We start from the raw sequence: 24554 nt of genomic DNA, 5'->3' as shown, positions 1-24554 counted from the left end.
TGCTACACATTTTTAATCTTGGAATTAATGCATGCTACAAATATTTAGCCTTGGAATTAATGCATGTTACAAATGCTTAATCTTGGAAATGGTGCATGCTACAAATATTTAGTCTTGGATTTTTTGTTGTTAATCTTGGAGTTAGTGCATGCTACAAATGCTTAATCTTGGAATTACTGCATGTTACAAATACTTAATCTTGGAATTACTGCATGTTACAAAAGCTTAATCTAGCAAGTAATGCATGCTTCAAATGCGTAATCTTGGAATTAATGCATGCTATAAATACTTAATCTTGGAATTACTGCATGCTACAAATATTTAGTCTTGGAATTACTGCATGTTACAAATATTTAGTCTTGGAATTATTGCATGCTACAAATACTTAATCTAGGAATTACTGCAAGTTACAAATGCTTAATCTAGCAAGTAATGCATGCTTCAAATGCATAATCTTGAAATTGCTGCATGCTACAAATACTTAATCCTGGAATTACTACATGCTACAAATACTTAATCTTGGAATTACTGCATGTTACAAGTGCTTAATAGTGGAATTAGAGCATGCTTCAAATGTGTAATCTTGGAATTATCACATGCTATAAATACTTAATCCTGGAATTACTGCATGCTGTAAATACTTAACCTTGGAATTACTGCATGCTATGAATACCTAATCTTGGAATCAGTGCATGTTACAAATGCTTTATCTTGGAATTACTGCATGTTACAGATGCTTCATTGTGCAAGTAAGGCACACTGCAAGTGCCTAATCTTGAAATTAGTGGATGATACAAATACTTAATCTCGGAATAACTGAATGTTACAAATGCTTCATCTTGGAAGTGATACATGCCTTAGATGTTTAATCTTGGAATTACTGCATGCAACAAATATTTAATCTTGGGAATAGTGCATGCTACACACATTTCTGAATTAATGAATGCTGCAAATACTTAGTATTTGAAATAGGTCATGTTATAAATATATATTCTTTTAATGAATGGATGCTAAAACACGTGTGCTGTTTGTATTAAGAACACAGGTAGATCGGACTTCAGACACAAACTGAAGAAGAATTAAAAAGCGATCGTATGACAGGCAGCGGAAGAGGCGTGGCCGAATGAATGCTCTGAATGTGTGTGTGTGTGTGTGTGTGTGTGTGTGTGTGTGTGTGAGCGCGCCGAGAGGATACAGAACAGATACACCCTGCCGCAACTGTGAAAATGGCAAGTTCTGCATATGGGTTTGTGTTGTCTCGCTGTAAAACGTGTTCGGCTGTCTCTCTGATGTTAAACGTTTGTTGTTGCAGGCAAAGTTTCTGTCCCACGATCAAATCAATGGTAAGGGATAAACAACGAACTGTAGACTAGATGTTTACCTCAGTAGTTGAAGCTGCTTTGAGGACGAGGTCGCAGCAGATGGTGTCACTGTCAGACCTCCGTCAGAGCATCTCTGTCAGAAAAGTTCTCACTAAACTCCAACTAAAGCAAGAAACTGTCCGGCCTCCTTCACGCAGCACAGCCCCTGAAGCTGACATAACGCACTCATTGTGCAGAAGGGGCTGCGGTGGGAATAAAGCCAAGCCTGTATTTACAGTGTCCTGGATAATAAACAGCTGAAATCTGAAACCTGTCGGAACCCTTCTACTGGCTGTGCTGTGTCTTAGGCACTAGCTGAATGCTGCATCGCTGAGTGCTGGAGCTTATCTTAAACTGTCCCAAGGATAAAGCAGTTTGGTTGGGAGCCAGCCAGCAGTCCTGAGGAGCTCTTAAATCCTTCACTGGAGATTAATGAGAGTTTACGCTTCACAGCTCTCCTATTAACAATCCCCATAAAACCATTATACTTTTCACAGTCTTATTCATTGGGATAATGATGGGTAATACAGTGATAATTGCTTTGTAATTGTAGATTAAACAAAGTCAGAAAGCACCTAAAAAATCCTGAAAATGTTTATTTCACAGTATGTATGCATTGTTATTATTTTTACTGTTGTTATAGAGTTCAAAGAGTGCTTTTCACTCTATGACAAGAAGCACAAGGGCAAAATCCAAGTCCTGGACCTGATTACAGTGATGAGATGCCTTGGTTGCAGTCCTACCCTGACAGAAGTGGACAGGCACCTGAAGATGCATAATATAGGTTAGCTGTCCCTGATTTCTACTGCAATCTACTGTTTCAAGCAGGCCATCGAATAGCAGTAGCAGTAGTTTTTTTACAAAGGAGTATTGGTACAAAAGTATATATTGTTGTAATGCATTTTGATTAATGTTGTGGTATAATGTGAATTTGGTAGTTGTTCTTTATATTGTGTTTTCATTTCATGATTAATAGACCAATAGAAATGCTCCAAAATGACAGAATTATATTAAAAGCTAAGAAGATTTTTTTTTCCTTTTCCTGTAAAGTTGCGAGCTCTGATATACAGGGATTTTGCATGACCGCCACAATGTTTATTAGTAATAAACATATTCATTCAGCAACAACCTAACCCCTTGATGCCTAGTCTGTTTATGTAGTTAAGATCTGTATGTGGCCCACACTTCAGTTCCTCACTCTAACTGCATAACATGCACATGTTCTTACTGTACTGAAACACAAATCTTAAGATGAATAATTTAATATTAAGCCTTCAAGAGGCTGATGAATATATTATTTACTAAGTAGTTATTAGGTGCAGGGTTTTGGAACCATCATAATGCTACAGTGTGAGCTATGTTATTGTGAAGTGGAGGAAATGAGGTGTGTGTTAAAGTGCTAATTAGCATTATATATGAAAACCTCTAACTCTCTGTTTGCTTCACGTAATTTTGTCTTTATCAGAGAAGAGTGGGGAGCTGGACTTCTCAACTTTTCTTAGCATGATGTATGAACAGCTTCAGCAGGAGAACCCTGAAGTGGAGATTATACAGGCCTTGAGCAGAATGGACAAGCAGAAGAATGGTTTCGTCCTGGCCTCTGAGCTCAGGGCAAAACTAAGAGTGTTGGGAGAGAAGCTCACGGATCAAGAAGGTAGGCTGGACTAGCAATACTGGACAGAAGTACAATACTGAGACAGGGAAAGGAACACACTGTGACAAAGGAAACAGAGCTGAGGTTTAGATTGAAATGTTTAGATGGACTGATGATTAAATGTTGCTTTTGTTCATCTAATTTTGTTCAGCTGTTCTTAATTTTAACCAAAGAATTTATTTTACACAAATAAAGCCACCAGACTAAGTAATTTAATTGTGCACAGTAATAAATGAATGCACTAATAAAACATAAAAACAGTAATACACTAATTTAATAATATACACACAATTTTATTAATTGCTAATGCCATTTCAAATACATTGGGACACTGAAACATCAAAATGTAGTTAAGTAACGGATCAAGACTGAATGAAATATGTGATTCTAGCTAAAGTTACACTGTAAAGTAACTGAACTAGGTTTATTTAAGTACTCTGATGGATATATAGATTTTTAAGTTGAACATACAACCTTTTGTTTACATTATAAGATCATAAATGCACCTAAATAAATTATAAGATCATAAATTATAAGATCATAAATGCACAAACTCCCTGTAATACTGTAATTATTAAACCTATATTTATTTATTTACAACTTACAACTTGGCTTATGACTACCAATGACAGCTTTTTTTTTTAAAGCACCTAATTGTATTTCCATACATTGGAACTTCTCATAGATTACGAGCTTAAAACAGAAGGGTCAGCTGGTGACTTTCTCAAGGACACAGAGGCAGCAGGTAGACAGCAGTTGAGCTTTGAGCACATTTTTGTTGCAGATAGTAAAGTCAATTTTTGTTCATAATTTAATTCCAAAAGGTAAACTGTCATATTTAATGTTCGAATTGTCAGTGCATCAAGAGCCACCACACACAGACAATATCAAGCCACTTCTGGACCAGAGACAATGTCAGAAGCTGGGCTAATTAGTGTTGGACTGTTACTCAGGGGTCCAAAGTCCTCTTTCTAGATGAAAGTTAATTCTGAATTTCATTTGGAAATCAATGTCTAAGAGTGGAGAGGCACAGAATCCAAGGTGTCCAAGTCCAGTGTAAAGTTTCTGCAGTTTGCTGACTGCCTCCATGCCAAGCCGTATTGATGCAGTAATTTGTGATAAAGGAGCCCCAAGTATTGAGTGTTTAAATGAACATACTGATCAGACATTGGACATTGTTGTATTGTACATCCTATACAATAGTCTAATAATGTGAGATACTGGATTTCTGATGTTGGTGAGCTAAAAAGGATTGAAATATGTGCTGTTATGTGTAATAAATAAAATGTGACAATTTACCCTTTTGACTTAAATTATGAACTAAAAATGAACTTTTTAGATGCACTAGTACTGTCTAATACAGAACATTGGCAACCTTAGGCCAAATCACACATTTAGAAGAAGTAAACACCGCCTCCATAGCTAACCAAATATAAAATACAATATTTTCAGCCAGTTCTAATGCATGGTTAGATTGTCTTTCATAACATTTATAGGTCAGAAGACTGTAAGGGCCTTTCCAAAAACCTTGTGTCTCTTCAGGTAGTCCGTGCTGGTTTTGTGGTATATTATGAATCTTTATCCTGTTGTAAGCCATCCTTTATAGCTTCAGTCTTTTAACAGAGTGTTGGTTTGCATCAATTTGCATTTGTGAAATCCCCCTACCCGTGCAATATCGGCAATGCCACTGGCAGCAACACCACCCCAAAACATGATCCACCACCATGCATTGATCTCTCTGTAGTGCTTAGTTCTATTTTGATCTCATTAGTCCACAGCACTTGTTTCCAATCTCATCTGGCTTCTTTAGATGTCATGTAGCATACTTTAAACACTGAGTTTGTGACAAGGTCGCAGAGAAGGTTTCCTTCTCATAAAGATTATGCTTTTAACAGTGGAACGGTGTATCATCGTCTTGACACTGTGAAACCTTCATGCAGGTTCTTGGCAGTCATAGGTGTTTTGATTTTACCAGCATATGAGATGATGTTCCCTCAGAGATTTTTGGACAGTTGCTTAGAGAAGCCCCTATTAGATGAGTTGAGTACAAGGTTTAAAGAGTCTGATAATTTATATTTATATATAAAGTTGCCAGTTGTCTAACCAAGGCTGCTTTTCTAATCAAGGTCTTAAACCCTTAGACCTTTGCAACGGTGCCCAAACCTATTTGTTTATGTTATGAAACACAGAATAACTGCAAATGAGGATTTGCTCAAATATTGTATCAGGTTTGATTAGCTACAGAGACTACTAAAAATTTGCCAAGCTTAATTTTGTAAGTGAAGGAAAAAAAGACTTTTAATTGATACCAATTCTGAGGAGTATTTCTATTTGTCAGGTCATGAAATTTTGACACAATATAATTACAACTGCCAGATTCATGTCAAAAAGTCAAAAAATGTCAAAGGATGTCAAAAAGTAAAAAAACTGAGATACAAGAAAAATTGATATTGATTTCGATATTTGAAATATATATGGTGGAAATGTAAGCAATTCAAACAATTAAAACATTGTTGTATAATGCCCTCAGATGCAGCGCAACTGTACAAATATATCAGAAATAAAATGTCAAATTCATAGGGTTAATGATATTTGTTTTCAATGTAACTTTGTGTGACCACAGTTTATGTTCCATATTCTGAAATGCAGGACGAAACAGCAGGTAGCAGTAAGTACAAGCAACTAAAGATTACTGGAGATCTCTGAAGGCTACTGATAGGCACAGAGCCAGATTGTTCACTTGTGAAAGTTGTTAACACACAAGCTTAGTTGTGCTTTTTTCCACTGTTTCTGGAAGCATGTGTCCTTGCAGGATAAGTACAAAAATAGAAACAGTTTGGTGAAAACATTTTTAAAAAAATATGGTTTCATTTCGTTGCAGTGGACGAGCTCTTCAGAGAGGCTGGCGTGGGCAAAGACGAATGCATTTACTATGAAGATTTTGCAAAGATGGTGACCCTGCAATCAACGCGATGCTGAAGCATGACCAAGAGGCAGAAATTGCGTTAATAGTTTAACAGCGCACTGGAGAGTAAATTTACTACTGTTTACATTAACAATCCTGAACACAAGAATACCCTAACCTAATAATGAGTTCAGATGACTAATAAAGCACTAAATCTTTTCAAGAGGCTTGATTAGGCTATTATTTACATGCTCTGAGTAGAATAGAAGATTTATAGCTTCACACACACACACACTAACCCTATTATTACTGATAAGTGCTTGACTGGATGCCATTTGGTCAAATCATTCACTAAGCGTGGGATGTTTTTGAGAGCGACCACTTGTAGGTGCTGCGTGTGCTTTGAACCGTAATGTGAAGGACGGGTCAGCGTGAAGAATCAGGAGCTTTGTCTTTTCTTAAACTAGAAGCTGTTAGACTTGATATTTTTGGGATTTGTCTGAACTGTTATAAAGTGCCGCAGTAGAATTACAGTGCCCTCTTGTGATTTGTCTGTTGAACAGATAGATCACATTGATTCAAAGCTGTGGATCGATGACTCATCTCAAAGTAAATTGGGGAAATTATGTTGCAAGACATTTAAGTCAAATGAAAGTTGTCTCTCTTTTGCATCAATAACACCGGTGACGTCCATCCTGCAGAGGATGTTGCTACAGTTTTTTGAAGTACCTTTGGGCCCCATTCATCAGGATCTTCCTAAGAATGTTCTTAAGTTCATTCATGAGTCCTAACAGAAAGTCTATGTCAGACTTAGGAAGCGCAGAATTGATCACAGCTATGCTCTGATAATGATGAATCCCATTGAATCCCAAATAAGAAAACATACTGGTGAATAAAAACTGCGTAAGTGGGTTTCAAGAAGAAATTGGTGGATGTATCCACCTCTATAATAAATCGCTTGGCGAAATGAGCTCTAATAATGTAATAATGCTGATCAAGTCTAGAGCATCAAGACTGTAAACATCATTAAGTTCAGTTCACCTTATAGTCTGTCTTCTGCAGTCTCTCGCTCCCTGTCACTACTCATAAATTGCCCCTGCTGCCAAGCTTTTTGCAAGCTTGTTCAGTGTGCTTTTATTCAAACAATAAAACTCATCCCTTCACTCAGCACGTTAGCATTCACAGTCCATTAAAAAGCACAACACTGTGGGCCAGCGTTAATTAAATGGAATAACATTTTAGCGAAAGCCTTCAATAACCCCCTTTTTAATCGTGCTTATGGAAAGACCAAACATTGCCTCGATAAGATAAGACTTTATTACTCGATTTACAATCGACAGCAGAGTCGCGGCGTGTACATTCATTTCCTTTGGGGGCAAAACCATCAAATTACTGAGAACATTTACACACTTTAATTACACTTACAGTAACAGATGTTAATCTTCGGGCATGTTCCGCGGGGCAGCAGTAAAAAAAAACACACACACACACACACACACATACTTGAGTTCATCGGAGAAAGACAAGAGATCAGAGTGAAACAGATCCAGAGTGGGTGTAGTTGAAGGGTAAACATAACACTGAAGATCCGGCTCCCACAGACTTGTCCTGTGTCATCTCCACAACATTGCATAACATGTTTTTCCTCCAATATGTCAAAAGAGAAATCACAGAAACTACGCCTGCCCGCGTTTAATAAGCTTTCACTGTACAACCAAACTGGTGTCGTCGGGGCGCACTGGCACCGCGCGTCTCTCTTACATTAAATAAGTAGGTCAATTTTAACTAAACGTATTTACAAGTAGCTTATGTCGACAGAGGCAGATATAGTAGCCATGCATTGAGGTCCGCGCTGGCGTACAGTTTGCAGCTGCCTGCAATGGCTTCGAGTCGTGCGTAATTTGGGCACACGTATTCACAGATATAGGTTATAGAAGCGCAGTGGAACACCATTGAGGAAAATGTACATGACGCACCGGCACTGTTCAGATACAGGACTCACAGAGGAGGAAACGTTGGTAGTCAGTTTGCAGCAGGCTGCCAGTTTCCAGACCGAGCAAGCAGGTTTTACGCACCGTTTACGCGCGTTCACTTCGGGGTGCCGCACTGACCGTTGAGCCCGGAGAGCCTGCAGTGCTCCGTGTCGATCACATTGAGAGGGATGGCCGCCTGGCTGTCGTCTGGCTCGCCTTTGGTGCTCCCTGAGAACGGGCGCACCCGGCAGCTGTTGACCGCGGCCGGCGACGAGAACCTCCAGAACAAGTCCTTCAGCATTTTCCGGAACTCTCTCCGCGTAAGGCAGTACAGGACCGGGTTGAGGCAGCTGTTGGCGTACGCCAGGCAGTAGGCCACGGGAAACACGTACGTGTGGCAAATGTAGAAGGCTTGGCTGAAGTTGGCCAGGTCCAGCTTGACCAGCACGCCCCAGAACGTGATGGCGTGGTTGGGCATCCAGCAGAGGAAGAACGAGAGTACCACGATGGTGACAGAGCGGGTCACCTTGGACCGCCGTTTGGGCAGGTTGTTGTTCATGCTGCGGAGGCGCACGAGCCGCAGCAGCAGCAGGTAGCACACGCACACGATGAGCAGCGGGAACAAGAAGCCCACGAAGATCCTCTGCAGGTGGTACAGGGCGAGCCACACGTGGTCGGGCAGGCTGATGAGGCACAGGGTTTCTCCATAAACTTGCTTCTGCGCCGAGAACACCACCGTGGGCACCGTGGCCACCGTGGCGAGCAACCAGAGCAGCGCGCTCACGCGCTTCACGGAGCATCGCGCGCGCCGGGTGCGGTCCCGCAGGGCAGACGCCACGGCCCAGTAGCGCGTGACGCTCATGGCGGTGAGGAAGAAGACGCTCGCGTAGCAGCTCAGCACCGTCATCGAAAGCACCACCTTGCACATGACGTGGCCGAAGGGCCAGCTGAAGTCGCGCGCAATGTCCACGGCCCAGAAGGGCAGCGCCAGCACGAACTGGAAGTCGGTGACGGCCAGGTTGAGGATGAAGAAGTTGACAGAGGACTGCTTCTTGCTCTGTCTTGACCTCATCAGGAAGAAGACCAGAATGTTGCCCACCAAGCCCACGGCACACACGAACGAGTACACGATGGAGACGAGAAACCTGAGCGCGGGCGAGCCGTCCGCGAACACCTCGATGTCCTCCAGGTGGCTGAAGTAGGTGCTCAAGTTGACCGCGCTCTGGTTGTTCCCCACGTCCGCCATCCTCTCCACGAAGCTCTGGCTCACAGGTGCCTTCACTAGCACCAGCCTTTGGACCGGGTACATACCACCTCAGACTCGGAGAAAACTGAAAGTGGAGACGATACTTGAGTTACGGTGCAACAAGGACATGGGTATCTCGCACGAGCTCTGCTGTGGTTACTTGACACTGGCTGCATTTCCCTTTTCACGCAAGAGGAAAAAAGCGCCCAATGCTCTCTGCAGGCGCTTTAGTGCATGTGGCGCGTGACGCGCACGCTCCACAAATGCTGGGATTGGTCAGATGACCCTTGAGCCTCGACGACTCAGTCTCAGAGACTGGTCTGGAACGTTTAGTTTCCCAGTGATTGGTCTATAGCTCTATGAATCTCAGTAATTGGTTTTTGGCTCTTTGGGGCTCAGTGATTGGTCTATAGCTCTATGGGTCTCAGTGATTGGTCTATAGGTGCATGGAGCTCAGTGATTTCTCTATAGCTCTTTGGGTCTCCATGATTGGTCTAAAGCTTTATAGATCTCAGTGATAGGTTTATAGCTCTCTGAGTCTCAGTGATTGGTCTACAGCTCTGTGTTTCTATTACTATTTGGGTCTTAGTTATTGCCAATAGCTCTGTGGGTTCCAGTCATTAGTCTGTAGCTCTATGTGTCAAGATTTTGTTGGACCTGGGTCTGCAGCTGTTTTGGTCCCTGGAATTGGTCAAAAACTCACACACAAATGTTGCAAGCCCAGCAAACAGGAGCACCTAAGGTGGAAATAAGACGCTTAAAAACAGCTTGCACTTTATTGCAGTTTTTATTGCTCATTTACGAGCCAGACAAAGGTTTGTGCGCAGAGCCCTGCTTGTCTTATAACACTGACATGGTGTACTTTGACCCTGGCTGATTTAGGCTGTAGGGAAAAAAAAGCTTAATCATTGATTTTTGAGCCTCCTTAGGATTTTTTATGCTGGTTTTATTATGTTTCAGTAGTTTCTTGGTGTTACTGTGTGTTGTACAGTATTTCTTAGCTAAGGTCAGCTAAAGTTTAAGTGTTGAATTTATTTACAAATGTTATGTCAAGAGGGTTCAGTTAGCTTCTAGGATACTGCATTTTTTGAAGCGAATTCAAGTAGATCACATAAAAAGTGCATTACTAATTCTATTTAATTAACTGAATTGATCATATTTAGACTGTACTTCTATGCAATGGAAGTAAAGGAAGCAACACAATTTACGGGTCATGGGTCATTGATGGTAGCTCGTTCTCACACCCAACAGGGATGAGTTTAGGTGGTAAACAAAATAAACCATAAAGAAGTGTATTTGACTGAGAAAGCACAACTGACCGACATAAATGATAGAAAAACGATTACAAGCAACAACTGTGATGAGTGATGCCATTTATTCATTTATTTATATATTTATTCTTTCGACTGGTTTAAAAGTTTTCTGTCTACGTCATCAGCCCAGTAATAGCTCTGTATTTACCTTGAGCACTGTAATGGTTCAATTCACAGGAAACCATGTTTTTCTCCCAGGAAAGAACGAATGAACAAAGTGATTGCTAGTAAAACTGACCTTTGTCCATTTTCTTCTGAGATTCTGCCAGCAAAGGAAGTACGATGTGTATGTTTCACACGTGAACTTCACAACAAACCTTTTATTTCATACTTTGGAGACTTTTGTACTTCTTTACATACCAGACCTCTATGAACTACTTACTTAATGGCTTGGTAAATAAATGTTTTCAACTTTACATTAACAGTCCACCTGAATACTACTGTTATCTACAAGAATGGACCAACGTGCAGCTAGTAGCAGATATCTTGAAGCTTGTTTTTCATTGTTGGTGTTGTTGGCAACCATGTAAGCAAGTCTGTTTGAGGTGACTTAAATTTATGTATTTTAAGGTCAGTGTAGTTTAGGCAATTTGCATGCACCATCCTTTATCTATTAACCACATAATCCTGTAGCTTTAGCTAAATGAATAGTAACTTCAGACACCAAACATGTCTTGAGGGATCTGCTATATTTGTGGTAAAGGGAAAAAATAGGTCTATTTTTTTGCTAAGTCATTGCTTTAAATTGCCACCTATATTAAAGTTTACACCGCACTGCTGCTGGCTAAACAGCACAAACATGCAGTGTGGGCCTGCTTAATGTAGCATGAAAGTCATTGAGACATAGTCATACTTTCTAAAAGATGATGGGGTGCATCTCATCAGCACAGCTTACCAAAGCAGGAGCAAAGATAAGTGCTTGCTGTGTTCATGCATTACAAAACAAACTGTCAATCAATAGACTTGTAAATTTGTCTTTTTAACGGATATACAATAAAAAATAAAGGAAAGTCTGCACACTCCTTTCACCTTCTCCATGTTTTATCACATTACATTACAGAGTTCATTTTGCCTCAAACATCTACAAACATCTGCACACAATCTCTAATAATTACAAAGTGAACATGTGCAATTTTATTTTACTGACAAAAGTAGATTATTTTAAGGGGTTACACACCCTTAGCCTAATACTTGGTTGATGCACCTTTGGCAGCATTTACAGCTTCAAGGCGTCTTGGGAAATAAGCTACGAGCTTGGCACACTTTCTTTTGCCTTTTCCTTTTGGCATTTCAGGTTGCATGATAAGTGTTGGTACACAGCCATTTTCAACTCTGTCCACAGATGTTCAATTGGATTCAGGTCTGGGCTCTGGCTGGGCCACTCAAGGACATCCACAGACTCTCATTTGACCACTCATTTGTCCTCTTCGATGTGTGCTTCAGGTTATTGTCATTGTTGGAAGGTAAACCTTCGCCCCAGTCTGAGGGCCAGAGCTCTCTAGAGCAGGTTTTCTAGAAGTAATCACCCCGGTCCTGCTGCTGAAAAACATCCCCACATCATGATGCTGACACCGCCATGATTCACTGTTGGAATGGCATTAGCCAGGTGTTGAGCAGTGCCTTGTTTTCTCCAGACGTGATGCTTAGTATTCAGGCCAAAAATGTTCAATTTTGGTTTCATCAGACCGGAAAATCTTTCTCATGGTTTGAGAGTCCTCTAGTTACCTTTAGGCAAACTCTAAGTGCCTCTTACTAAAGAGTGGCTTCTGTCTGGCCACTCTACCATGAAGGCACGATTTGTGAAGCACTGCCTGGATGGTTGATCTTCTGAAAGGTTCTCCCATATCCACATGGTTATGCTGGAGCTCTGTCAGAAAGTGGGAACCCTTTGGGTTCCTGCTCACCTCCCTGGCCAAGATCTGTCTTCCCTGATCAATCAGTTTTGCTGGGCTGCCAAGTCTAGGAAGATTCTTGTTGGTTCAAATGTCTTCCATTTATTATTTATTATTATTATTTACCAATTTTTACCCTTCTCCAAAACTATGCCTTGACAACATCCTGTTTCTGAGGTCTGCAAATATTTTTTTGACCCCATGGCCCAGGGTTTGCTCCCACATGACCCGTCAACTGTGAGACCTTATATAGGAAGGTGTTGGCACTAGTAGAAACACTTTATTTTGAGTGGTCCTTTACAGATGTATAACATAGTAATAGTGTATCAGTAACATATCAACAACGCAGCAGTGAAACATCTGAAAACATTAAATATAAATATGTTGAAGATGTGCTGTAGACTTAATATTTACTTTCATTTAGCAGTTTCGCCTTCATTTTCACTAAACCCTATTCCAAAGCTAAGCCCAGACCTAAAACGTTGGATGCTCACAGGCAAAAATATCCATTAACAAGTGTTAAAAGCTTATAGCTTCTTTCCCAAGATGCCTTGAAGATGTAATTGCTGCCAAAGGTGCATCAACCAGGAATTAGGCTAGGGTATGTACAGATATGTAACTCCAAAATAAATCAATATTAAATAAACAAAATGACATATTTTCGTTGTGTAATGTTTGAGGCAAAAATATAAAGTGTAGTGTAGGTATGAGTCTGTAATATAATAAAATGTGGAAATTGTAAAGGGGTGTGTAGACTTTCCAGCTTGACTGTATATTTGCAGGAAAACAGATGTTCTGAATATGTCTAACAACTTATTAGTGTAACACAACCAAATACAAGAAAATTCAAATTCTTCAAAACCTGAGTGTTTATGTAAGCTTCTTAACAATTTTTTTTAATAAACAGAAGAACATTTGAACAGAGAAAGCTGAGTGTATTTTTATGGCGCATGCAGTGCACGAAAAAACCACCAGGGAGCAGAAAACATGTATTTGATTTTATTTTCTTATTTATGTAATTAATTATTATTTATTCAAGTTATGATATATTTTGTTATTATGCATGTATTCTTTCTTCTTTCATCTTTATATCAGACATGATGCACTTGGTTTTAAAGGGTTTCAAATGTCACAGTTCATTTAGGACACTAAAATTCAAGTAGAAAGGAAGTAGTGTTATTAACATGAATCTGCAAAGACACATGCTGGACGTTTCTCCACTTTAGCTTTTTGACAGCAGCTATGACAGGTGTGTTTGGTTGGGCCTAGAGTGGAGGGCAGGCACTATTATAAACTGCACTCTTTGGCTCTAGCACATGTATTGCATGATTTGTGTCTGGAACATTGTTGCTTGGCTGCTATGGCATCTGTGCTATTTAGTGTGACCAAGCTTGGCACCAATATTTATTTCAACACAAAATGAACAGGCTGGATATTTTTCTCCCATTCTTTTATTTATTAATTTATTTGCAGTGTATGATTAGCATTTTAAAGGCACTTCCACAGAGAAAAGAGCTCAAAACAAACAAACGGATGCCATATTTCAAATGTACAAACAGCAACTGAAAGACAGAGGATTGCCAGATTTAAGCAGTTGGTGGTGTGTGTGTATGTGTGTGTGTATGCACGTGTGTGCACATTAGGTTTAAAGTGATTGCAGGGTTTAAGGGTTGCAGGGTTGTTTAAGCATAAATTTGAAGTGTATTTCACACCTTAAAAGCCTACGGACTGCTGGCGGGCTATTATTGCAAACTTCTACCAAAGAATAGCCCCACCAGTTTGTACAGACGTCCCTGTAGTTGCTGAATAATACAGCTTAGTGTATTATTATGTCACTAATCTCTGAACTACAGTAGTTGCTCAAAATATTCACAGCTCTAAAAGCATAGGAAATTCTTCAGTGAATAAGCCAACTACATCAAAATTCAAGCCAGATTCACTCACAGCATGCAGGTTATTCACATTAGTAGGTGAGAAACAATGCCAATAACTGAACCAATATACACCTAATTAGATTAAGTTCCCCCAAAGCAAATGCTTTCTAGTGTTTGGCTGTCAAAGTGTAAAACTCCAGAACACTGAGAAGCCTGCAAGAAATGTACTTGATAATTTAACATATTGTTTATTATAATTGTATTCTTTTTAATTAAGAATTTATTTCCACATTATATTTATGTAAAATGTTATATACTCAATTACATATTTATAGCCATTTTACATGTGGTATAAAATAAATAATATGCTACAGAACCTAATACCATAGGGTAGGTCGTCTTAAATATTATATACATATTATAAAAAGAATACACAATTTGGTATGAGATTTTGTATCATAAATAAATGACTTGGAATGAAATCTTTTTATATTACATTAATAATATAACAAAAAGTATCTAGCACTTGGGCAGGTAGTATCTAGTCAGACTACTTTAACAGTATGAAGCACTCGTTGCTGGAACATGGACAAAAAGAGAAAACCGTGGCTGGCGGTGCAGAGAAGGTATGCCTGGCTGGCAGTGCAAAGTGTGCTAAAACAGATTTAGGCAGTCTGCAGGGGATGATGATATCCCACCGAAGTCCCCCTCTCCTTCTGACAGCAAATTTCCTGGCTGCTGTTTATTGCCAGTTTGCCCCTGCCTCCAAGCCTACTCTTTAGGCATTTTATAGGCTAATGTGAGGGGGTTTATGGATGGTAAGCAGTAGAGTAAACCATTGAAAGACATATGAAGGGCAGAATGTCATCTTTTAATACTTTCAAACAAACTGTTTTGCATCTATTATTAGTAATGCATTTCAATGCAGCCCTGCAGCTTTCATTGCATAATATTAAATTATTCACAATTACATAGTTAGGTTTACAAAGAGGCAGTGCAACTCTATCTTTTTGCCAGAAGGGAGGGTCAGGACCCTCTTTTTACCCCTTATGTGTTGTCAGGCCCTCCTTATCGCGCCCTCCCTGGGGGCGATCCCGGGTCGCTGCCCACAGGCCCATATAAGGACTTCCGCCCAGTTTCCAGTTCTTTTGTGTTGATTTCATGTTCATGTGTTGCACCTGGGACTGGGAGCATTCAAGGAGCTTCCCTACTGCTACTCACTGCCGTAAATTGATTCGTGTGAAGTGTCCGTGGCATGTTCATGTTGGCTGGTATTCTGATTTGGTTCGAGTTACCTCCTAGTCTGGTTCTAGAGGCAAGCATGTTACGTCGCTTCCAGTTCATGCTCCTTGGCGGCTTAAGTCCACGAGTGTTATCTAGTCAGGCAGCTGGCTCTCCAGCTACCCCTTTTGTTTTCACAGAGTGCAGCTCTGGTTCTCGTCCCCCCTGTATACCCCCCTAGGCTTGTGGTTTTCATTTGTCCCCTTCCTTAGTTTATATCTCTTATCTCCTGCTCAACCTTGCTTAGTTCCATCTCTGCAAGTGTTCATCCTGTCTTGACTGCCCGCACACGCCATGATATGTGTAAGTGTGACTTTGTAAATAATGAGGTCCTACTACAAAAATGTGCATTAAAAAGTTACATTATACATGTAGCTCAGCGTGAGGCTTCCCCAGAATGTTTGATCTTATGAATAAATGGTGTATTCTTATGTTTTATGCATTTAATGTTCTCTCATGAGTTTCCCAAAACTAAGCAAACAGTTCAAATGCTGAGTAGTTAATAAAAGGATGTCTGAAGCCAGTGGTTTGGTGGAGTGTTACTGAGTTCTTTGAAGGATGAACAGTCACAGCAGCATTGGTGCATCTGCTAGTGAAAAACAGCAGCAATGATTTTATTACCATTTCTGTCAGGAGTTGAAACACCATGATTGCAGTGGTTCGAGGCAGGGGAGTTTCTAGACTGCTGATTGTTATGCAGTATACAGAGAATTAAGGTGGTCAAAGCCTAGCCTATTTGCCTCCCATTCACAGGGGCCAAACAGTCTGCATGGTTCACAGAAATAATTTTTGGCTGAATACTCTAACCAGGAAAAACTGTCACACCAATCAGACTTAAAAGCTCTCTCCTTTGCTTTGGGTGGGTATCTTTGTTTGATGACTTTTTTTTAGTCACCTGTGCTGATTCTCCTTTTACTCCATCTATCTGCTTTATTTCTTTTCTCTTCACTTATCCCTGTGGGCTTCACTAAGGGTCTGGCATTAACATGCGTTTTCTATCTGGATAGTATCTGGATCTACTTTGACCGGATTCTCTTTACACTTGTTATAAATATATATTCTCGGCATCAGCAGATTAGTTCCAGTTTTACTTTCCTGCCTAACAAGCACACCAGTTCTGTAAACAAACAGTGTCTTTCCAAAATGATCCTGCTCTGGTAGACTGTGAGGAGTTTAGAGGAATGGTGGAGATTCTGCAATGTGATGGAACAATCGATAGATCTTGCATTCAGAAAATGCAAAGGAATATTTAAGCTACAGAGGAACAAACTCTGAAATACCATCATGATCCGCCCACCAGCTAATACAGACATTCTGATTGGTTGACTGAAATATTGACCAATAAAGTTTCAATAGTTTCAAGTTGTTTTCAGGGTCTACTGTGCCTTATGTATAATAGCTGTGTATGATTGTAGGCTGCTGGTTGCAGGTCCATCTCAAAAAGCTTTGCAGTTATGGTTTCACATCTATCAAGAGTGCATCTTTAATTTAAGCAAATTGTGCACAATTACTTTGACATCATTTAAAGCATGTTGTATTTCCTTTATTTAAATAAATGAAGAAATAAAGATGGGCTATAGATGTTTGTGTGTGCTTATTCTAACATTCCAATGACTAGCCAGATGTTTATGAATAAAAGTAAAAGAGATGACAATGCATATGAGTTCTGTAAAGGTATTCATGAATGTAATGTACTGTTTCCAGTAACTGTTTACTCCAGTGGTCAGTTTTGTTTGACTGGGCCATTGAAAGTTAAGTAAACTCATGTGTATGTATATGACCTGTTTTAATCTGTGTATGCTCTTTTTTTTAACATCCTCGTTACGGTCAGTTGTGTTTTTGCCTAGTTGGCACACTGTCACTTTCCTACTGCCCTACAAAAGAATCTGTCGTATATTACTCAATGGAGTCTCTTGTTAGACTGCCAAATGCCCTTGACAATTAGAAAACAATTTTTCAGACACAGTACAACCCTATTTCAGAACCAGACTAGAGACTCACTACATACAATGAAATACAGACCACGGCAACCATAAAATCCTGACAATCATTATGGTCAGGCATTCTAAAGCATGTTATTCAAAACTAATATCCAATTTAGATTCTTCTTCTTTTTCTTCTGTTTTCTTCTTATTATTTTTCCACCAGATTTTTGCCATGTAACTCATCCAGCAGTTTTTTCCAGATCCAGAGAAACTCCAGATTATTCAGTCTAGTTGTGTAATGCAGGCTTGTATACAGCTTATTGATCAGATTCACAGTTTCCATAGGATTCACATAAGGAATAAATGGGGCACAAACATTTTGGCACCCTTGAACTGCCACAATGATTCAACTACACTAGTAACACCCAACATAAAATAACATCGCCACCACCTTACAACACTGTAGCACCCATCTGACAAACACTTAGCAACACTTTAACAACTACATAGCAGCCATGTAGCAACGGCCTAACAAATGCCTGGACGTGGAATACACTTTACTTTTCCATCAGGAAGTTGTTTAGTGTGAATATCCTATTTATCACTTAGGCGTAATAATCCCCTCTGATGTATGTGGTGTTTATAATGTGGTTTAAATGATTTTGCTGAGGCTTAGAATTGCAGTGAGTGAGCATGCAAACTCTAAAGAACATGCTTAAAAGCTGACTCTGGGTTTAACTTAAGTCCTAAATTAAAGTCCTAAATTAAACAGAACAAAATATCTTGACCTCAAAACTCAAGTTCAGTGCTGCTTAAAATGAAGCAGTAGAAAAATGTCTGAAACACAATCAATTAAATATCCTTTAGAATATTGACTTAAAGCACTTCCTGTTGTTCTTAAGTTATATTTATTCATTTCCATATGTATGGAGATAAACTACAAACACAATAAAAATAATGTTTTAGTATTTAAAGATTTAAATAATAAAATAATAAGATTTAAAAGGTAAAGGTAAAGGTGCACGTATTTGTCATTGTACACTGTACAGCAAAATGTGTCCTTCGCATTTAACCCATCTGTGGTAGTGAACACACACACACACACACACACACACACACACACACACTAGTGAACTAGGGGCAGTGAGTACACACACACCCAGAGCGGTGGGCAGCCAACTCCAGCGTCCGGGGAGCAGAGAGGGTAAAGGGCCTTGCTCAAGGGCCCAACAGTGGCAGCTTGCCAAGCCTGGGAATCGAACCCAATCTTAATAATTAAGATTTGAAACTATTGTCTGCTTTTCATAGAATGTATTTTGCAGAGTTGTACACTACTAGTATCTTCTAGCCCAGATCATAGAGGCATAACATTGCTGTTGGAACTAAATGAAAACCTTTTTAGGTGAAGGACAAACACTCTTAGCTTGTCACTTATATACTATTTGGACCTTTTCTATTGGTTTACACAATGAAAAGGACAGCTGGTGTTTCAAATAATGCAACACAAAATAAAAAAATAGAGTTGCAAACATTTAGTCAGTCAGCGTTAGCCAGTGATAAAAGGGCAACATTAGCAAAACGCTTTTTTTATGCATTGAACAATTTTCATCCAAGCAGTGCAGTGTACAGTGAGTGGAGAGTTGGTAGCACCTTCAGAGAGGTTGCAGTGACCAAGACTATGCATCATTTCACAAGTGATAAGCTGTGATTTTCATTCCAGAGGAGACAGGTTGTCTATTCTGGCTACACTGGCAGCATTTCACTCAATCACTGTCCACACATTAATAGAACTGTCTCTTTCTGCCTTGGTGGTTCTCCACACACACACAAACACACAAGTCAGTTTTGTTCAGATATATGTCTAAAAAACTCATGCCTTCCAATTACTGAATTCAGTAACTTTAATATGCACCCATGCTAACACAGGCTGTGCAGACAGTCTAATGCTTTAGAGCAGCCGCAAATGAGCCCAAAGCCATTTTTTACACCGGACATGGTAATTTTACCACTTGCTGTGCAGCATGTACACCCTTAGAAATAAAGGGGCTTCTAATAGTTCTCTGAGCGGTGCCATAGAAATGTGCAAGGTATGTTGAAGCTTTTAACTGGTAAAGAACATGGTTCTATATGGACCCAAGGTGGGTCTTCTATGGCATCACTCCAAACAACCATTTGAAGCACAATTATTTTGAATAGTATAGACCTAATATTCTTCCTTGTGCTCACTGTGGCCTTGTGCACCTGCCCAGTGTTGCATGCAGCACTACAGCAGTAGCACACTTCAGAAGACAGACATCAGCCTATTTTTGCCATGTATTTTGATGAAAAATCTTTATAATTTTACCACTCTTCCTGGCATATTAAAAGTTGATGAGAAGTTCCTGAGAAAAGTAAATGCCTGAAAGAGCCCAGATGCTTAATTTTACATTGATTGTGTTTTGTTTTTACAATTTGTGTGTAATGAGTATGCATGCCTTCACAGCTCTCGGCAAAGGTTGCAGTGAGCTATGCTAATCCAAGCTTTATTGGTTTCTTAATTAAAATAAATTTTATATTATCCCACACTTCTGTCATGTTAGGCTGTTATTAGCATTTATGCATGCAGTTTGAACATATAATGTAATGTCTTCACTTTGCTGGAAGTACTGGCTATATTACACGCAATACATTGTGGGGTGTAGGGATAAGGTACTCTGTGTCTTTTATAGTATCAAGACACCTGCTCTCTGCCTACTAACATTTCTTCTGAAATATTGGTCCAGTTACAGCAAATAACAGCCTCATCCCTGCTGCCAAAGTGTTACGTTAGCCTGCAGCAGGGATTTTATTCTGTTCCGTCACAGGAGTATTACTGAGGTCAGACACAGATTTTGGGCAATTAGTTCTGCGCTGCAGATTAATCCAAAAGATGTCTGAGATGCTGTTTCATCATTCCAGAGATCTGTTTTTCCAGTGATCTGTAGTCCAGTGGAGAGGAGTTCATCACTCTAGCCACTCTTGGCGTTGCACATCAAGATCTCAACCTTGTGTCAAACTGCAATAGAGCTGCTCCCATATTCCACTGCCAGTGTTTTTGTTTATGGAGATTATGCAGCTGTGGAGCTCCATGCAGTTTAACAGCTGTGTCAGAACCTAGTGTACCATAAAAAGCCTTCACACTCCACTCTTAAAAATGAAAGTGCATCACATGGTTCTTTGTGGCATCGCTCAAATAACCATTTGTAGCAGCTTTATTTTTAGGAGTGTATATGTCCAAAACCATAGTGTGAATTATAATGATATGCTCAAAAAGGATATTGCAAAGCACTTAGCAGTAGGGCAATCCTTATTTTATTATTATTTTCTATTTGTTTACTTTGACTATGTATTAAAATAAAAACAAATTATTAAAAAAATATTTACTACATAGGTTATGTTTAAAATTGTTCATCAAAATTTTATATAAAATTTATATAAAGTTAGACACATTTTTTGCATCTGTACACCACCTCAGTGGATTCAAAATAAGGCACAATCAAGATGTGATTAAAGTGATGACTTCCAGCTTTAACTTTAGACTTTAAGACTTTAACAGTTTAACAACAATTTTGAACTAATAGTTTAGGAATTACTATTACATAATCCCTCACAGTTTAACATTAACAGGACAACTAACTAATAAGCAATATTTTGGACAGATATGGTCTTTTTAACTATTATTTTATATTATAGAAAATTAAGTTATAAGAAATTGATATCCTGAATGCCTCTGGAATTCTGAGGCAAAAAAATCTGAATAGATAACTGTCCATATGTCCATAATTTCTTGTTGTTCTCAAAAGACATAACATATATTTATAATAATGTAAACTGTGTATGTTAAATTAAATGAAAACTGACTAAAGTTGGCCAATTAGCCAGGCAATCGAGCTATGTTGCTTTGTTTTTTTAGCCAGCAACAGTAGATATGAGAGAAATCTCTCAGCTCTAACATAGTTCAGACGCTGAAACATGATGCAACTGAATGCATTATTACAAACACACAACTTTAGATGCTTCAAAAAGCACTTCTAAACCTTACAAGTAGCACCTTCACTAAATGTTCACTGCCATCATGCACCCGCACACACACACACACACACTCACACACAAACACCTCTGCTAATCCATCTCTCAGACATGAGGCGTCAGTGCTTGTTCCTGTCTCATCATTGCGTCTAGTTAACTCACACATTTCCCATGGAAAACAGATTAATGCGCTAATATGACAACAATCAGGATTATTAGCCCTCACCCAACCTCCTGTTTACATGTACAGAGTCCAGACGAATGCTAAATTAATCTAATTCAACAGTGGTCTCGCTTTGAGCTTCAGTGGGTGATTGGAAACACAGGAGTGTTGACAATGAATGTGAGTTCTCAGTTATTTACACTAATGAATGACAACAAATTCTGTGGCCCTTTTCCATTTTGTGTTGTGCTGCTGATGCCAGTGGCTTCAGGAAATGTATGTATAATGTATTCCACTTGTGGACAATGCTTTTTGTAACAGAATTGACTTGTACACCCTTATTATCATGAAAGACAAAGAAAAATGCCCCACTGTTGGTTAACCCTTTAAATCCTAGAAACTTGCTGTAAGTGACCTCCAATGAAATCCTAATGTGTTGCCCCATACAGATACCATAATAGTTGGGACACAATGTATCAGGATGTGGAATGTAAGCTTTCTGTGTTCTCTCACTGTATAAAAGAAAGTCCTGACTGTATTTACAGTGATGGTTGGGACATCCCTAGTCAGAAAATGAGTAAAAGATGACCTGGTTTCCGAAGGTTAAGGATGGCACATTTCTTTGATATTTTCAATCAAAAATATTTTTTTTCCATATTTACAGTTTCAAAATAATAAAAAATAAAAAGGCCTGAAGGTCATGGTCAGTACTTTGTAACACCATTTTAGTATCACAGTATCACAGCTAGAATCACAGCATTGTAGTTTCCCCTAAACCATTTTTGTTTTGTATGATTTTCACTTGCCTAGTCCTGAGATAAAAGTAGTTCTGTGAGATTTGTGCTGTCTAGCATGCAATGCTCTTTTGAGGTCCATCCACAGATATTCAGTGATGTTTAGATCAAGGGACTGTAAGAGCTGTGGCAAAGCCTTCAGTTAGTGCCTCTTGAGGTAGTCCAAATTTTAATTGAATCTATTGTCCTGTTTATGAGCAAAATGTACCCCATGCCCCTGGCTGCAAAACAAGTGTGATTGGTCCACCCCTGAGCTTAACAGTTGAAAATGTGTTCTGCTAAATGAGTCCGCTAAATCGTACTGAAGTTCTTTTGCAGAGAGAGAGAGAGAGAGCAGTTCTCTCTCTCTCTCTCTCTCTCTCTCTCTCTCTCTCTCTCTCTCTCTCTCTCTCTGACATGTATTTCAGACTTCAACTTGACCTCCACTTCCACCTCAACTGTCATTTTGCCAGTGTGGACCACACCTGGAAGAAAGGGAGGAGAGGAGGTGGAGGTAGGTGTGACGTTCATTTGACATAGAGTTGAATTGAGAAGCGGGGGGCTTGAGGGACAGGAGGAGGAGTTTTGGGCATGGTCTTTCTCCCAAAATTTGTCATAGAAAATGTCATAGCTCCACTTATTAATAACATTGTGAATAAGAAAACAACTGCCCGGAAATGCTTTGCTATAGTCTTATAGCATCTCCTGCTTTAAAGCCATCAATTATTTTACTTTCAGAGTGCTAGATAACTTCTTAGAGGAGCCCAAGGCTGCTGATTGTTGGGACATGACTTGAGGAGTCTTTGACATTTGCATCATCTGACCAGTTCATTATTATTCTTGATTATGAACAAGTCATAGCCCTTTCCCTTTCTTTTCACTTTTATCCAATGTACAGTTGTATAAAACAAAAGTAATACGCTCATATTTTTAATACTCTCCAGTGTTGACCATATATTAACACTGGCATGGGGAAATCAACATCAAGGATTGTGTTTGTTTCTACTGTAGGCACTCTTTCACTATAATGTGTGTATGTTTTCTGATTTCATTCAAACGCATCATCTGCAATTTCCCTGATTTGTAAGCCCTGTGCAGAGGGTGGTCACTGGCAATGTGTCTATTTACACCCATCTTCCAAAAAAACACATGGCCCAGTATGAATCTGTTTTTTTGTCTATGCTAAACACAGGATTGTGCCTTCGTTTATTTGTGAATGCTCACCTCTCTCTCTCTCTTTCTCTCTCTCTACCCCCCTTTTTTCTCTCTACTCTCTCTATGTTCTATTTTCCTTTCTAATGGGTCTGGGTGGAGTAGTTCTCTAATCTCTGTTTCTGTCTCAGTGGTTTTGAAAGACCATTTGCTGCTGTCTTTAGCTAAGCCTTTTAAGCTCCATGTGAAAGCTCCCACTGCGCTGTCACTGTGCTCCCATTGATGAAATATGAAATGCTCTGAAGACAAACATTTGCAGTAGACTACAGCTACTAACATAAAACCAATACATGCACCGCCAGCAGCAGCGGCAGTGACCATATGGTTCTGAGCTTTGGTGTCTGTGTTGAATGTACCTTAAGTGCACAAGTGAGCAATTGTTTGCTTATGAACACAATCTTTATTAGACTGTCACCATTTCATGTTTCACCATGTGACCCATATAGTTGTAGTTTGACCCATATAGCAGACTGAGGGTTGGAAATGGGAAAAAGCCTGTTAATTATTCTCTGCTAATTTTGGGAAGTTGTTCTTCTTGACCCAGAAATGTTTGGATGGGTGTATCGTGTCACTAAGTGACTCCTAGAGAAAAAAAAGAAAATGCATTAAGATGCATGTGATCATATATAGTCTATGCAAATGTTTGGACACTCCTTGTGAAATTATATGTAGGGCAAATTGCTTTAAGGTGGTATATTGGCTAGTGTGGGACATCTAAGCTCTATTTGGGGTAGGTCTTAAAAGTGATAATATAAGCAATGACGACATGATGGAAATCAACTGACGTCTCAAATGTTAAATCTTAGGTTAGGATGGAGTAGGCTCTTTAGGCTAATTCACCCTATGCTGACTTCCCATGCACAATTACTGTTTATTTGCTCCATTTTTTTGTATTTGATAGGCTTCACATGGCTCCAAGTCCATCTGTCCATTTT

The 24554-nt window shown here is 39.4% G+C and overlaps 2 protein-coding genes across 3 annotated transcripts; one reads left to right on the top strand and one right to left on the bottom strand.

Moving 5' to 3' along the window:
• The first annotated feature begins 1181 nt into the window (after nt 1–1181).
• calml4b (calmodulin-like 4b) lies at nt 1182–6143 on the top strand. Of its 2 annotated transcripts, XM_072672240.1 has the most exons (5): nt 1182–1229; nt 1313–1343; nt 2005–2145; nt 2827–3015; nt 5897–6143. In XM_072672240.1, exons 1-5 carry the CDS (start codon nt 1227–1229, stop codon nt 5992–5994), a joined length of 462 nt encoding a protein of 153 aa, XP_072528341.1. In that variant the 5' UTR covers nt 1182–1226; the 3' UTR covers nt 5995–6143. The 2 variants fall into 2 exon arrangements, with proteins under 2 accessions (XP_072528341.1, XP_072528340.1); XM_072672239.1 differs by lacking the exons at nt 1182–1229; nt 1313–1343 and having other exon boundaries at nt 1385–2145.
• A 1788-nt stretch (nt 6144–7931) lies between these two features.
• Nucleotides 7932–9314, bottom strand: rxfp3.3b (relaxin family peptide receptor 3.3b). The gene has a single exon (XM_072673767.1). The coding sequence runs from the start codon at nt 9200–9202 to the stop codon at nt 8009–8011; it is 1194 nt and encodes a 397-aa protein (XP_072529868.1). The 5' UTR covers nt 9203–9314; the 3' UTR covers nt 7932–8008.
• Between the last annotated feature and the right edge of the window lie 15240 nt (nt 9315–24554).

Source organism: Salminus brasiliensis, chromosome 2 (genome assembly GCF_030463535.1).
Source record: "Salminus brasiliensis chromosome 2, fSalBra1.hap2, whole genome shotgun sequence".
NCBI classification, from domain to species: Eukaryota; Metazoa; Chordata; class Actinopteri; order Characiformes; family Bryconidae; genus Salminus; species Salminus brasiliensis.
The sequence above is the reverse complement of the archived record's forward strand: the minus strand, read 5'-3'. Positions and strand labels throughout refer to the sequence as shown.